Source organism: Carassius carassius, chromosome 1 (genome assembly GCF_963082965.1).
Source record: "Carassius carassius chromosome 1, fCarCar2.1, whole genome shotgun sequence".
NCBI lineage: Eukaryota > Metazoa > Chordata > Actinopteri > Cypriniformes > Cyprinidae > Carassius > Carassius carassius.
Window position 1 is genome coordinate 12,941,002 of NC_081755.1, and position 15,985 is coordinate 12,956,986.

Genomic DNA, 15,985 nt, shown 5'->3' on the forward strand with positions numbered 1-15,985 from the left:
CTCACACTGACCATGCCACATCAATTTGGTAACAGCGCCACCTATTGGTCAAGAATAATAAACCATTTATTAACCATTAATAATTAAATTTATAAAAATGCTAATATTTTTCCATCAGCCTATTGCAAATAAATTGTACTCAAAATATTCATATAAAATATAAAATATTCATTATTATTCACAGCCCATATTATTATTTTCACAAGACCATAATAATAAAAAAAATTATCAATTGATAATTAATCATTATTTTTATGAAAATCATTGTTATCTGTAAACCTAGCGTTTGAAGAAGGCTTTAAGACCAAGCGGAATCCTCTGTTGGCTGCTCCCGCTTCACAGCGAGCGTGACTCATGCTAACTGACCCAACATTTAACAAGGCAGGAAAACATTCAGTCTGCCTGAAGGATGATGTATTTCATTGTAAGTTAAATCTGTTAAATAGAGCGATCGAGAGAGGGAGAGGCAGAACAAAAAACCCTAGTGTAGGCTATTCTTAAATTTGGATCTCATTAGATTAAAGTACAAATCCAAACACTAGAAGCACCCTACACTCTATAAGTGTTCTTTCATTGAAAAGTATGCATTTTATTCACAGGCTATATGGTAAAAATAATATTTTAGTTCAAAACTTTAATTCCATTGTTTAAAAAAAAATGTTTCATAGACTTTCAGTTGTTATGCTTTAAAATCCCATGCCTTTTGCAATTTTACAGTATTTTCACCTCCAAAACACTCACCTTTAAAGTCACAATTCTATAATGGTCTGATTTACTTAGGCCAATGGCATTTTTTAATGACATTATATATATATATATATATATATATATATATATATATATATATATATATATATATATATAAATAAAACTGCTCAACGGATCACCGGCACCCAGTTAACTTCCATCGAGTACATTTATCAGAATCGCTGTCTGGGCAGGGCAAGGAACATCATTAAGGATGCCTCTCACCCTAAACATGGACTTTTCACCCTCCTTCCATCCGGCAGGCATTACAGGAGTCTACGCTCTCGCACTAGTAGGCTCAGGAAGAGCTTCTTCCCCGAGGCTGTGACACTTCTGAACGCCACACCACCAATCTAACCTGCACCTGCTCTTTTACTGCACTGGTCACAGTACTTTACACATATATATATATATATATATATATATATATATATATATATATATATATATATATATATATTATATATTTACATATTTTACATCTTTTTTTTTTTGAATAATTGTAGCCTTCATAAATAGGTGAAGCATTGTTTTCTTGTAAAAAAATAAGTGTTTATCCTTCAAGAATAAACAACATTGTTAATTCATAGAAATAATTGAAGCAATTAAAACCTTTTTTTTAAACTTGAATTTCAATTCTATTAAACTGACTTTTAAAATTTTAAGTATTTTATAAGTATAGTTTATTAGTTAAAAAGTGTAAAATGTCACAGTGCATGTTAAATAGCCTAAATTAATTTATGTTAACAATATAATTAGAACTAACAATATAATTCGATTTTCTTTTTGAATGAACAATTTCGGTATAAAATGGGACAGCAACCTTTATATCAAACATTTTTAAATCGTCACCAGCTGAGCAACGCAGGAGGCAGAGCTGCGCAGAGCGCCCGAAGTGAATGTGATGCACAAAGTCATTATCAGATTCAATGAAAGCATCTGCCAAATGAAAAAAAAAAACCTGGATAGCTTAGACATCTGTAAGACATCTGCTAAAGATCTGGGAATTATCTGCTGTTTACTCTGAAAAACGTCTCAGAAGCAGTTTTACATGCATTCTAATAAATATCTATTTGACATCTGACAGGAAACATCTTAGAGACGTACTTCAGATTAGGGCTGCAACTAACGATTATTTTGATAATCGATTAATCTGTCGATTATTTTTACGATTAATCGGTTTATGTACTTATATTTTAGTTTTTTCCATTTTCTCCCCAAGTAAATTATTAATAAATGGTCTTTATCATTCAGCATAGATTTAAGAGATTATATATGTCATATCCTCATCAAAAATATACCTGGAGTTGTTTTATTGTGTTAGTAATTCTTTTGTTGAACTCTTCTGCAATCAGAACACTGACCCATACTCTAGCAAATTTCACAAGGAGATTTCAAATAATGTTTTCACCGTGGCAGTCCTTAGAGCTCCTAAAGTAGTTTAACATCCTGAACAAAGCTTATTAAGGAATCTTTCAGAACATATTTTCACGAAGAATAAGGATAAAACAGAATAAGATTGCAGTGCATTGTATTTTATTATTTACTGGGAAACAGCTTTATAGCTTTTGCTGTGAAATTGTAAACAATCCTTCAAAAAAAGTGCCAATGGCATGAAACCTGAATGGAACTCACAATTTAAAGTAAAATCCATCAGAAGGTTGTCCAGAAAAAAAATGGGACACACACAAAAAACCTGCTGTGTGAAAAAGAGCAGTGAATACTTAGAAAAAAAAGTGCATTTCAAATATCTACATTTACCTCTCTCATTCAGTCATAATTAGGCTGCACGACTGAATTTTGAACTGGTAAACGACAAACTGATCACAGAACATGTTTGTAAAGCTTTAAATGTTAACTGTTAAAAAGCAATGTTATCAGCTTTTACGACTAAACATTTGCAAACAACATTGTACTGGAGAATCTGCACAAATAAAAGTCTTAGGGGCCGTTCACATATCGCGCCTAAAACGCTTCTTTCCAAAGCGCTCGCGCAGAAGCGCCCCTGAGGCATCTGCCTTTGCTAAGCAACCTCCTTGCTCTCTCCTTGAAGACGCGGAAATTTCAGCAAAGGATAATTGGATTTGTAGCTCAAAAAAATCGCTTGCAGTAGCTCTGCTACTAAATTTATTTCAAAATGGAAATCCATATACAACTATGATCAGCTGTTCCTTTCATCTTGACTGAGCTTTTAACGTTGTTACGGGAAAGGATGAAGCTGATTGGTTAGTTCTTGTCACATGACCCGCGGTGCGGTTGCGGCATTCTGAAAAGTTTAAATGTTTTTAACTCGATGCGGTGCGGTGTTGGAAATAACGACCTGGGGCATGCAAAAGACGCGATATGTGAACGTCCCCTTAAACAGTGCAGTAGTGCAGAGTTTACAGGTTACTCTTCTTTTTTAAAGGCTCAATGTAAAGTACTCCCACATCACGCTGAATGCTGCAGACATAGACATCATATGATGTCTATGGCCGCAGAGACGCTGCTCGGGAAGCACGTGACATAAAACAAGGCCAGCTATTGGCTATTCGCTACTTCTCCTGTTGTACTGGCTGAGTAAAACCTCCGTTGGCTCATTACTGCCACACTTTGGTCACCGCAGATTTGAAATATGCATGAAATGAGCCGCTTACGGCAAATAAAAGTTATTTAGCAACGAATCGATGACTAAATTAGTTGACAACTATTTTAATAATCGATTTTAATCGATTAAATCGATTCGTTGTTTCAGCTCTACTTCAGATGAACAAGCACTTTTAAAAATACATCTTGCATAATGCAGACATAAAATGTACATCTCCGAGATGTACATGTGCATTAAGTTTGGTAGACCTATATGCTTGCATAGTTGTTTGTATCCAAACATTTTCACTCATTTGTGATCATTTTATTATTTAGCCTATTTAGCCTACTGTTGATTTTCGGTAATAGTGGCCCACTGCAAAAAAATTAACTTACCCCGCTATTGTTGGGTTAATAATTTAGAAAACAGAATCTAGATTGTTAACTGTATTTATTGAATGAATGCAGAGCGGACCATCAGCGTGCGCTTTCGGAAGTATAAATTGAAGAAGTCTGCATCCGCGCTGGCCGTTTACTGGATCGGATCGTTCATGCGGAAAGTATAACACAGGCTTTACAATCGCAACTTATTTATGCTGTTACTCCTTTCGAGCTGAATTTCACAAAATTGGTCAGCTTCCGACAGCATCAGGTCTTATTTATGGGGAGTAGAATTATTTATTTATTTCAATGAATGTAATAGATTAGATATCATAATATTTAGACTATAATATTATAAATCAGGTTGGTTTGTATTGGTGACGTAATGTGTAAATGATATGCATGCGGCCCGCGAGACTTGCACTTGGACCATAGTGCGGCCCGCTGGAAAAAAAGGTTGAGAACCACTGACCTAGATAAACCCCAGGCTGCTGACTTCAACACTCTGCTCACCTCATTTGATCTCAAGCGAGTGTCTACTACAGCGACTCACAAATCAGGCAACCAACTGGACCTCATCTACACAAGCTGTTGCTCCGTGGACAGCTCTTTAGTTGTTCCACTGCACACCTCAGACCCCTTCCTCATTGCTGCTAACCTAGCACTTACTCCTGAAGCGACACACACTCCAACGCAGGTCACCTTTCAACGGAACCTACGCTCACTCTCTCCATCTTGCCTATTTTCTGTGGTTTCATCCTCACTTCCTTCACTCTCTCAGTTTTCAGCTCTGGACACGAACAGTGCTAAGGACACTCTTTACTCCACTCTAACCTCTTCCTTGGACAAATTTTGCCTGCTGTCGTCTAGACCAGCATGCACCACCCCATGTGCCCCCTGGCTGTCCGAGGTTCTCCATGAACATCGCTCTAAACTCAGGGCTGCTGAGAGGAAATGGCATAAATCAAGAAACTCTACCGACCTCAGTGTGTATTAGTCTCTCCTCTCTTCCTTCTCTGCAAATGTCTTCACAGCTAAAATATCCTACTACCACAACAAAATTAACTATTTTGTGACGCTCAGACACTCTTTAAAACTTTCTCTTCTCTTCTTAATCCATCTCCACCTCCTTCTCCATTGACTCTTACAGCTGACGACTTTGCAGTTTTCTTCACAAATAAGACAAGAACCATCAATGACCAATTCTCCACAACGTAGACTGAGGAAAACTTCACAATGACCAATGCACACTCTCTCTCCTCCTCTCCACTCTCAGAGATGGATGTTTCCAAACTTATCCTGTCCAGTCATCCTACTACTTGTCCACTTGATCCGATCCCCACTCACCTCCTTCAAGCGATCTCTTCTTCAGTCATACCTTCACTTTCTCACATTATCAACTCCTCTCTTCACTCTGGAACATTTCCCTTAGCATTTAAGCAGGCTCGGGTAAGCCCACTGCTTAAGAAACCATCTCTAAATCCAGTGCTTCTAGAAAACTACAGACTGGTATCCCTTCTTCCATTCATTGCAAAGACACTTGAGCGAGTTGTGTTCAACCAGCTCTCTATGTTCCTTGTACAGAACAACCTCCTGGACAGCAACCAATCTGGCTTCAAAAGTGGCCACTCAACTGAGACTGCCCTGCTCTCGGTTACTGAAGCCCTGCGACTGGCAAGAGCAGCTTGATTCTCCTGTCCACCCCGAGAAGTCCTCCAATCTCCAGTCCTACTTCTCCGATAGATCCTTCAGCGTGTCTTGGAGGGGTGATGTTTCAAAGTCACAACAACTTGCTACTGGGGTTCCTTAAGGCTCAGTACTTGGACCATTTCTCTTCTCCATCTACATGACGTCATTAGGATCTGTCATTCAGAAGCATGGCTTTTCAGATGACCCGACAGTAGCTGATCTCATTTCAGCCTGTCTGAGTGACATTTCTAGCTGGATGAATGGCCATCACCTTCAGCTCAACCTTACCAAGACAGAACTTCTGGTGGTTCCAGCTAACCCATCGTTTCATCACAACTTCTCTATACAGCTGGGTTCGTCAACCATAACTCCCTCCAAAACAGCCAGAAACCTAGGAGTTGTGATGGATCATCAGTTAAGCTTCACAGGCCTTATTGCTACAACGACCCTTTCCTGCAGATTTGCCTTATACAACATTAGGAAAATTAGACCCTTAGTGTCAGAGCAAGCCACCCAACGTCTTGTCCAAGCTCTTGTTCTCTCCAGACTGGACTATTGTAATGCACTCCTGGCGGGCCTTCCAACATGTACTATCAAGCCTCTGCAACTATTCCAGAATGCAGCAGCGAAGGTTGTCTTCAATGAGCCAAAAAAGCTCACGTTACTCCTCTCCTAATCAGGTTACACTGGCTACCAGTAGCCGTTCGCATCAAATTCAAGGTACTGATGCTTGCCTACAAGACAACCACTGGCACTGCACCAACATTCCTAAACTCACTAGTTCAATCTTATGTGCCCTCCAGAAGTTTGTGCTCTGCACGTGAATGACGCCTTGTGGTTTCATCCCAAAGAAATTCAAAATCACTCTCACTGACCTTTTTCTGGACTTTGCCCAGCAGGTGAAATGACCTCCCGATCTCAATTCCTACAGCTGAGTTTTTACTCATTTTCAAGACATCTAAAGACTTTTTCTTTTTTTGAGAGTAATATAGTGAAGTAAATGTAGGTGTTCCGTATATGGGACGGGGTGACAGTTAAAGGGTTAAACTACACTACAGGGCAACATGGAACATCTGACTTAACACAAACGTATGCACATTAAACATAGATGTCAACGCAAGGAAAGCATGGATAGAGAGAGAGAGAAAGGGAGAGAGATTGAACGAACTGCAGCGAGAGAGAGTGAGCGCTCAATAGAAAGTGGAGCGTCATGGCAATATTTACTCACAAACCAATTCACAACCTGTTAAGAACCATCAAAGAATCTCATCACCTTAATTAAAAGGGGTCAATGCCTAGAAGCGCATCTTAATAGTTGACAAGTGGATACTTGCATTGGTTCTGTAAAGTGTCTGGTCTGTAAAAGTAAAGTGTCCCAATGCATGAATAATGCGTAGATTCCTTTTAGGAGTGAAACTGTCGTCATTTTCAAAGTCCTGAGTGGAGTGCCCTCTATTGGAGTTTATGGTCACTCCAGCTGATGATCGTGACGATATATATATATATATATATATATATATATATATTGTGGTGTTCCTGGCTAAGGATTTTCTTAGTCGAATCTGAATTTTCGAATCTTGCTGATATTCGACTGATAGTCGAATCATATGTTTGGGGCCGGGGCAAAATACATTGAGTCAAGTCAGACATTCTACAGCCATGACTACTGATGTTAACACACAGGGAAAATGTGTAACAAATGCTTTGCAGATACAAACGGGGTAAATAATGTTTTTATGTTTTGATTAAAAGCTAGTTAAAATTAAATGTCAGCGAAACCCTAACAATACACAGTTTTTACAATAGTGCTCTCGTTATAAAGTTAGCCTATATGACAGTAGTTGTTAATGTTCTGTATTTCTGTTTTGAGCTGCGCGCACTGAAGATGACCAGTAGAGTGAGCATTTGATAGCAGGTTTTTGATCAATGGGATTAAACTCATAATAGCGGATAGCCTATATTTATGTTTTCAGTTTGAAAAAAAATCTTGTAAAGTTTGTAGAATATTAGGACTAATATGCTTGCTATCTGCAAAAAGAGCCCGAATGCAAATGAGCGTGTCTGTGCGGCTCTGAATGCGAACTCCTTTTGTGGATGCGTTCTTCACAAAACAATGTGCAGAAACACGGCAGCTAAACTAAAAAAGTTCACAGTGTTTTATTATAATGATGTTCTCATTATAATGGTACGGGTGTGACAGTCCAGTCATAGTTATTAATAATGTGCTTTTTTGTTTGACCTGCTCGTGAAATGTGAAATCAGACATTTGAGCGCTCATGTATAGACATAATGGCATAATCAATAACACCCTGCAAATTATTTTCAATTAATATAAATTATTTTATAATAAACTTAAAAAAATAATAATATTATTAATATAAAAATGCTATATTATTATTTTAATCTAAACTTTCAGAATTTACAAACTGAAAATCCACTTTTATTTTGGCGGGTTGCCAGCAAGTAAGTACATGGATTTCCGGGTTTAGCGCTGCCGTCTGTAGAGCGTCAGTGAATGAAATGTCACAGTTTTGAATTGTGCTTTGAAAACGGTAGCGGATAGCCTAGATTTATGTTTTCAGTTTGAAAAAAATCTTGTACAGTAAAGTTTGTAGATATTAAATGGTAATTGCGCATTAACAGTAGTATGCAAACGTGCCTTCTGAACTTATTTCCACAGCGTATTTCTTATTTTGGTCATGCGAACCTGCATGCCGCGGTGGTATTACCCATTCTGGTTGTCTACCTACTGTATATAAATGTGTATATAAAATATATACATTTTACTAGGGCTGTGACGGTGATAAACTGATGCTTAAAAATGTTTACCCAGTTTCCATATTTAATTAGTAAAAGTCATTAAATCTGAAGCAAAAAAAGTAAATTGTGTATTTACAGACGTTCTCAGCTTTTAACAATATACCAAAAATAAATAATTTTACTTTTATTTCAGAGTACATTGAAGAAAATGAAGAATCAAATCATCAAGAGAAGCAGCACGCATGTGATCAATGCGGTAAAATGTTTTTATGGGCTTCACTTCTGAAGAAACACTTGAAAGTTCATGCAAAGAAGAAGCCACATTCATGTCATTTGTGTGGTAAGAGTTTTTTGCATCTTCAAAGTTTGAAAGAACATCAGAAAATACATACTGGTGTGAGAGAGTACATGTGCTTTGAGTGTGAAAAGACTTTTAGTTCAGTGAGCAGTTTAAAACTGCACGAGAGGATTCACACTGGAGAGAAACACTGTAACAAGAGATTCAGTCATTCATCAAGTCTGGAAACACATGAGAGGATCCACACTGGAGAGAAACCTTATAAGTGTTCACACTGTGACAAGAGATTCAGTCAATCATCAAATCTGAAAAAACATGAGAGGATCCACACTGGAGAGAAACCTTATAAGTGTTCACACTGTGACAAGAGATTCAGTCGGTTAACACATCTGAAAACACATGAGAGGATCCACACTGGAGAGAAACCTTACAAGTGTTCACACTGTGACAAGAGATTCAGTCGGTTAACACATCTGAAAACACATGAGAGGATCCACACTGGAGAGAAACCTTACAAGTGTTCACACTGTAACAAGAGATTCAGTGATTCGACACATCTGAAAACACATGAGAGGATCCACACTGGAGAGAAACCTTACAAGTGTTCACACTGTGACAAGAGATTCAGTGATTCGACACATCTGAAAACACATGAGAGGATCCACACTAGAGAGAAACCTTACAAGTGTTCACACTGTGACAAGAGATTCAGTCATCCGACACATCTGAAAACACATGAGAGGATCCACACTGGAGAGAAACCTTACAAGTGTTCACACTGTGACAAGAGATTCAGTGATTCGACGCATCTGAAAACACATGAGAGGATCCACACTGGAGAGAAACCTTACAAGTGTTCACACTGTGACTGGAGATGCAGTCATTCATCAAGTCTGAAAACACATGAGAGGATCCACACTGGAGAGAAACCTTACAAGTGTTCACACTGTGACAAGAGATTCATTGTGTCATCAAGTCTGAAAAGACATGAGAGGATTCACACTGGAGAGAAACCTTACAAGTGTTCACACTGTGACAAGAGATTCATTGTGTCATCAAGTCTGAAAAGACATGAGAGGATTCACACTGGAGAGAAACCTTACAAGTGTTGACACTGTGACAAGAGATTCAGTGTTACATCGAGTCTGAAAAGACATGAGAGGATCCACACTGGAGAGAAAGCACATCAACGCAATGTACGAGGGAAGTGTTCCATTAAGTCATCGGTTATACACAAACAAAAAACAATCACAGTAAGACCCCGTACACGCGGAGACACATTTAGTTGTATATGTAAATATTTTGTATGGTATATGTGTTTCGTCCAGACGGATCCAGCATTTTGGGAGAGTGAATTCAAATTTTTTTTTAACCGGGTCCCAGAGTGGATAAATCTGAAAATGACACCTTTTTTGTTTTTGTGTACTGCCAATCCATATATTTTGTGAAACAATGATGTCATCACCCCACGTTTCTACTATAGTCAGACACCGCTACATCATTTAACACCAACAACAATGGAGGACTAGATGTTTGTGTTCATGCTGCAGAAGCTACTGAGCCTATTAGCTTGATTAAACTTACTAGTAGAGCAGCACGATATTGGAAAAAACAACACACATCGTGATAATTTTTCTCTGCAATGTATATTGCGATATGGAAAAAAATCACCAGATGACTTGAACAGCTCTATTTGGGGAAAACAAAATTTATGATTGGGGTGATTTTGTAGGTGAATAAATCAGCTAAGAAAATTAAAACATAGATAAATATGATAGAAAAATGGTACAAATGAAATAAAAAAGTGCTTTATATTCTTCAGTCCAACTGTTACTGTCTGTTACAGCTAAGTCTAATACATTACTGCTGCGTTACATTGCTGACAGAATGCAGTGTTTATAATCTAGAGATTGTAAAGAGGATGTAACACACGCACTGTCAAGTCAAGTGCCAGTGGATTACAGACTTGCTCCCGCGAGACCCGATGCAACAGAGAGCGTCACGGGACAAGACTCGTGTGTGTGCAGGATGCAGGAAAATAAAAAAAGAAGTATCTAAACATAAAAAATCTAAAACAAATAAATTATCCATCTATTGTACTAAAGCAAAATGAACTCATATAAAATACAAACAATTAACATGTGCAAGCGTATGCAGAGCTTCTATTTAGGCTATAACAGGGATTGGTTTGTCGCACGATGAGATTGATGCAAGATACTGATCCAAAAGCACACGTTTTGTGAATAAAAGTTTAATTTCGGCTAAGCGAGTTTGTCGTTGTTGCTGTTTTCATTTAAAATAAAACATTGAACCACAAACTAAGCATTTGTTATACAAGGGGGAAAATACCTCATTTATTTTGGTTACAATATCCATCTTATTCGTTTTTGTTAATAAAATTTAGATCTTTAAATGCCAATGGGAATTTGTACCATTGTACTATTTTATGGCTTATGTGTTTTAATTAATAGGCTAACAATGAACCACAAAGTACTATAGTTTTAAAGAAAGAGGAAATCCAAAGACCTTTTAATTGTTTTGTGTAACAATGCAGATAAAACAATTTCCTTATTAATAAAAGTTCAAAGAGAAAATATGAGAGAATTTGTCATTGTACTGTTTTAGCATGTTTTGTTGTTAAAAATAATAGGCTAATGATGAGCCACAAATTTAAGTATTCGTTTGAAGTAAGGAAAATGTAGATTCATTATGCATATTTTTATTGTGTGTTAACAGATTTGTGAGATGTTTGAACTGAGAGGTATTTTAGAGATTATAAATGCAGCGCTCTTTGCTGGCATTCCACCAAACCATATAAACCATGCACACAGCAGCCGCTTGCTTTAGTAAAGAATAACTGTTCTGTGAATGTTGATGCTGTAATAACAAATATTTATTAGGAGTTTGTATGCTGGGATTTCATCAATTTCATGGAGAAAAAAGTAATGTAAATAATAATTAATTTTGAAATAACTTAATCAGAACAGTAACATGATTACTTTTAAAAGAAGTAATCAGTAATCAGATTACATTTTCAGAGTAACTTGCCCAACACTGGAACCAATATACTGTCCATTTACTTTCTCAGCTGTTTGGTTTGGTGGGCTAGAACATAGTAAAAAAGGATAATTTAAAAAAAATTTAATGATGAAAAATTCAAATGGAATTGCTTGTGACAAACTGTCTTTGTAACTGGTAGTGAGCTTTTACTCTGTGTTAAATCCTGTAGGGGGACAGTCATTAAAAGTAATCAAAAGCCACATTTGTGTGGCAGTGTCCAGCAGAGTGTTTGAGCGGAGTGGAGCGTCAATTAATAATTTAATTAAATAAAATAATTTCCACTCTGAGCTCTGAGAATTTAACAATCTCTCTGCACTGGGTTGACCATTTCCCGTTCCTGCTCCACTGATATCAGAAACACCGCTCCACGTCTGAAGTATTTCAGCATGTTTGAAATAGCACAGCTCTGTTAAAAACATATTAAAATATAAAAGGAGAGTTTCAAAGTGGTTTATCATAACACTAGTTTGCAAACTTTTTTTCTACCACATGACAAGCCAATAACGTGGTTGTCAGCATTAAAATGTATAATTGCTGCTTTTTGGGGTGCAAATTTTGTTTGAGATGAAAATCACAGTACATTTTCGTCAGTTATTTTACCTACGGATCAATGCAGTTCTTACAGATTTCTGCTCATTCAAAATCAGATACAGATGGAAGATAATTCAGTGTCCACATGCATCTGCGTGGCTCTCACAGTGTCTACACCATGCGCCAGCGGCACAACAAAATGCAATAGATCCCATTATAATCAGTGATGCTGTTAACAGTGGATGTGGCGCGGCGTGACAAAGAGTAAATCAGTTCAAGCAAATTTTTGAACTTTGTCCGAACCATGGCATGCATTTTTCGTGAGGTTTCGAGACTGACCAACTTTCCATTGCAACTTGTAAAATAATTTCTCAGTGTGGTTCAATAAAGTAATTCTGAGTCTGATTCTGATATTTAAACAGACAGTGTTTCTAATGCTAGGTTTTTTTTCAGGTTAGTTTTAAAAAAAAATCTTTTTCATTAATCTTCTACATCCATGCATCACTTTTATTATGCAATTAGAAGCTACTTTTTTATGTCTTTATCTTAATGCATGGTTTTATTTTAAAAAGGAGCTTTACACACAACCAGAGCTAATGATAATGACACTGTATTGTTATACATTTATGTAGTCTTGATTTGGGTTTGTACAGTGGTTTTAAAAGGGTTGTAAATCTAGTTCAATTAAATATTAGCACGCCATAGTCAACTTTTATCAGGTAATTTCACAACAACAAAAATGTGGCTAGTAAAAATGCTGTGTGGCTAGTAACTTGGCTGCATTGGCTAGTGAACAAAAAACTTAATGTAAAGCCCTGGGCCCGTATTCATAAAGATTCTAAGAATCCTCTCAGAAAACTCTTAATTTAGCTTAAAAACTTCTACGTAGGAGTCTTAGCTTAAGAGCGATTCGGGACCGATCTGAGAGCAACTCTGAGTAAGGAAAATACAAAAATTTTCATCTTAGTGAGGAGGCGGGGTTGACCCCGTTGCTATGTATGACACAATCTTTTGAAGACTGTGATTGGTTGGTTGTCCAAGATGGAAAAAAAAGAGTGATTTTAAGTATAGGATGTATTATAATTCTCACTTTGAATTTACATGCGTAATTTTTCCTATTTGACCGTTCTCTCTCTCTGTCTCTCTCTCTCACACACACACACACATTATATGTGTGTATATAAATCATTTTTTTTTATTTACCATGCTTTTAATTTCCTATAAGGTATTTGATTGGCTTAGAATGATAAAAATTGTTCCACTCTTTCCAAGTGATTGCTGTCCTATTTAAGTAGCGGTTTGAATGTTGGTTTTAATGTATCAAACATGGAATCAAAACCAAGAAGGCGAGAAAGCCAAACTGTGTTTACTGTTAGCCCAGTTAGTGGATGAACACAGGGCCATTCTTAAAGGAAAATTCGGGGTGGGTGTCACAGCACGGGACAAGAAGCAGACATGGGAGCCTATAGCACAAACTATTAACGGTTCATCCCCCCTGCTTGTGCACACTTATAAGCCTGCTATATTCATAATGCAGTTTTTTGAGCCTGCAAAATGGGAATGTCCAGTGGAAACGAAATGAACCGTGACAGAATAAAATGTTCTGAAAGTGCTGTAATTGTTTTTGTGATCACTCTGCTTACAGAAGGTTGTGACAGACCCAAATCATCACTATTACCATCCTCCACAATGACAAGATCAATCTTCTCCTGTCATTTTAAAATTATATTAACCTCTGTTACATTAGTTAAATTTAGTTAAAAGTTATTGATTGAAGTTATTGTCATTGGTGTGAACATGTTTCACAATATGTACACACACAGTCATTGTGGATCAAATATATTTATTTAAATAAAAACCAAATTGTGTGTAACGTAAATAAAAATCGTATTTTGCTGCTGTGACAATATGGCTATACAAAACTCACAATTGGTGCAGATGTGTAAAAAACTCACATTGGAATTTAGTTTGCACTCCTCAGCATGCAAAGCCAACATTTGCAGTGGCATGGTGGTGTTGCAGGTGACACAGGGCACCTTTGGCATCTTTGCAAATTCTGCTGAATTGTAGGAAAGAGGCTGAGTGTCCATCTCCTCCTGAAGGGGCACCAAAAAAAGGACTTTTTTCCACTGTTCGAGACAGACCGAATTTGCCGACCAGAGTAACCCTCTGTGTCCATTGAGATGAGGCTCATTCTTCTCTGGCCACTTCCTCCTGCAACAGAATTTGTATGTAATGAATGGATCCTAATTGATAGTTGATCATTAGTTAACTTAGCTCTTCAAACCAGGTCGAAATCCTCATATTTACCAGTTGCTTTATAAAACATCCACCGTCCCTTTAGTGGTTGAAGTTTGGGGAACTCTTCCTCCATAATTGTAACTATCTATAAATTGATAATTCATGAAAAGTCAAACATACGATTAAAACTTTACACCAGGAAATAGAACAATTGTCAACATTGCATATACCTTTTTAAAAACTAAAAGCATTCAAATATACCAAATAATTAGACATATAATCACTTACGTCCATATGTTTGCAGTCCTCTGCGATTGTCACTACCCTTTTCCCTAACCCTGCCTGTGCCAGTTCCAGTTCTACTGTAGGCTTCGGGGTTAGGGTTGTTGGCGATGGTAAAACACAGACTGTGAGGTCTGTGCACTTGATAGGCACTGTCTTTGGAATGCGACCTTTGCCTCTCTTTGCGTCGGTTTTTGCACTAAACATATTCGGAAACTGTCTAAGAAAATGCAAGTAAATAACAGCATTCAAAAGTATGAAGTTGTATTCAGTTCAGAGAATGAGTAGTATTACAATATAATTAAAATATTATATAAAACTATAGAGAGCCATACTCTCTACAGTGTTCTATATATATATAAAAAATAATAATAATTATACATGTAATTAACAAGTTAACACCGAAATATGCCAGGATGCACTTCAGTAAACAATTAATGTTAACCTGAGCCAAGTTTAAAAACATGTTAATGTCAAATCACTTTTCTTCTCCTGCTGTTACTACACATAGGACTGTTTTCTTTCATCGAATGTGTCGAAAATTATCCTTATAAAATTCTTCATCAATTTAAATTAGACTGCAATTTTCTACTATGTTAGTAGCAAACGTACTGCTACCATCAATGAAAAAAGAAAAGAAAAAAAAACACTGAAGGTTATAAAAATATTTAGATGTAATAAAAAGATGTTTATTCGCAAACGTGTAAAGAAGAGAGAGAAGAGAACACGAGTGAACCAGAAACCTGGAGAATAAAACACGAGGAACCAGAAACCTGGAGAATAAAACCTGAGGAACCAGAGACCGTGAGAATAAAACAAGAGGAACCAGAAACCTGGAGAATAAAACACGAGGAACCAGAAACCTGGAGAATAAAACACGAGGAACCAGAAACCTGGAGAATAAAACACGAGGAACCAGAAACCTGGAGAATAAAACACGAGGAACCAGAAACCTGGAGAATAAAACACGAGGAACCAGAAACTTGGAGAATAAAACACGAGGAACCAGAAACCTGGAGAATAAAACACGAGGAACCAGAAACCTGGAGAATAAAACACGAGGAACCAGAAACCTGGAGAATAAAACACGAGGAACCAGAAACCTGGAGAATAAAACAAGAGGAACCAGAAACCTGGAGAATAAAACACGAGGAACCAGAAACTTGGAGAATAAAACAAGAGGAACCAGAAACCTGCAGAATAAAACAAGAGGAACCAGAAACCTGCAGAATAAAACAAGAGGAACCAGAAACCTGCAGAATAAAACAAGAGGAACAAGGAGGTTGGTGTTTATTCTTATTTATTTTACTTATTATTATTTTTTTTGTTCTTCATTCATCTTTAATGACAGTTTGTGGTAACGTTACATTAGGCTTACAAAGTTTTACTTATCGGGTGTTTTGGTGCCCTGGAGAATTTCTGTGGAGACAT

At 37.1% G+C, this 15,985-nt stretch overlaps 2 protein-coding genes across 2 annotated transcripts in view; one reads left to right on the top strand and one right to left on the bottom strand.

The window, feature by feature from the left end:
- The window catches only part of LOC132146361 (zinc finger protein 658B-like), a 910,027-nt gene that overhangs the window by 853,086 nt on the left and 40,956 nt on the right, over positions 1-15,985 (bottom strand). The window lies entirely within an intron of this gene.
- The window catches only part of LOC132156530 (zinc finger protein 883-like), a 93,582-nt gene that overhangs the window by 16,553 nt on the left and 61,044 nt on the right, over positions 1-15,985 (top strand). The window contains exon 3 of the mRNA XM_059565843.1: positions 8,336-9,649. Coding sequence (XP_059421826.1) covers positions 8,336-9,552 — 1,217 coding nt within the window. The 3' untranslated portion in view covers positions 9,553-9,649. The remainder of the gene's footprint in view (positions 1-8,335; positions 9,650-15,985) is intronic.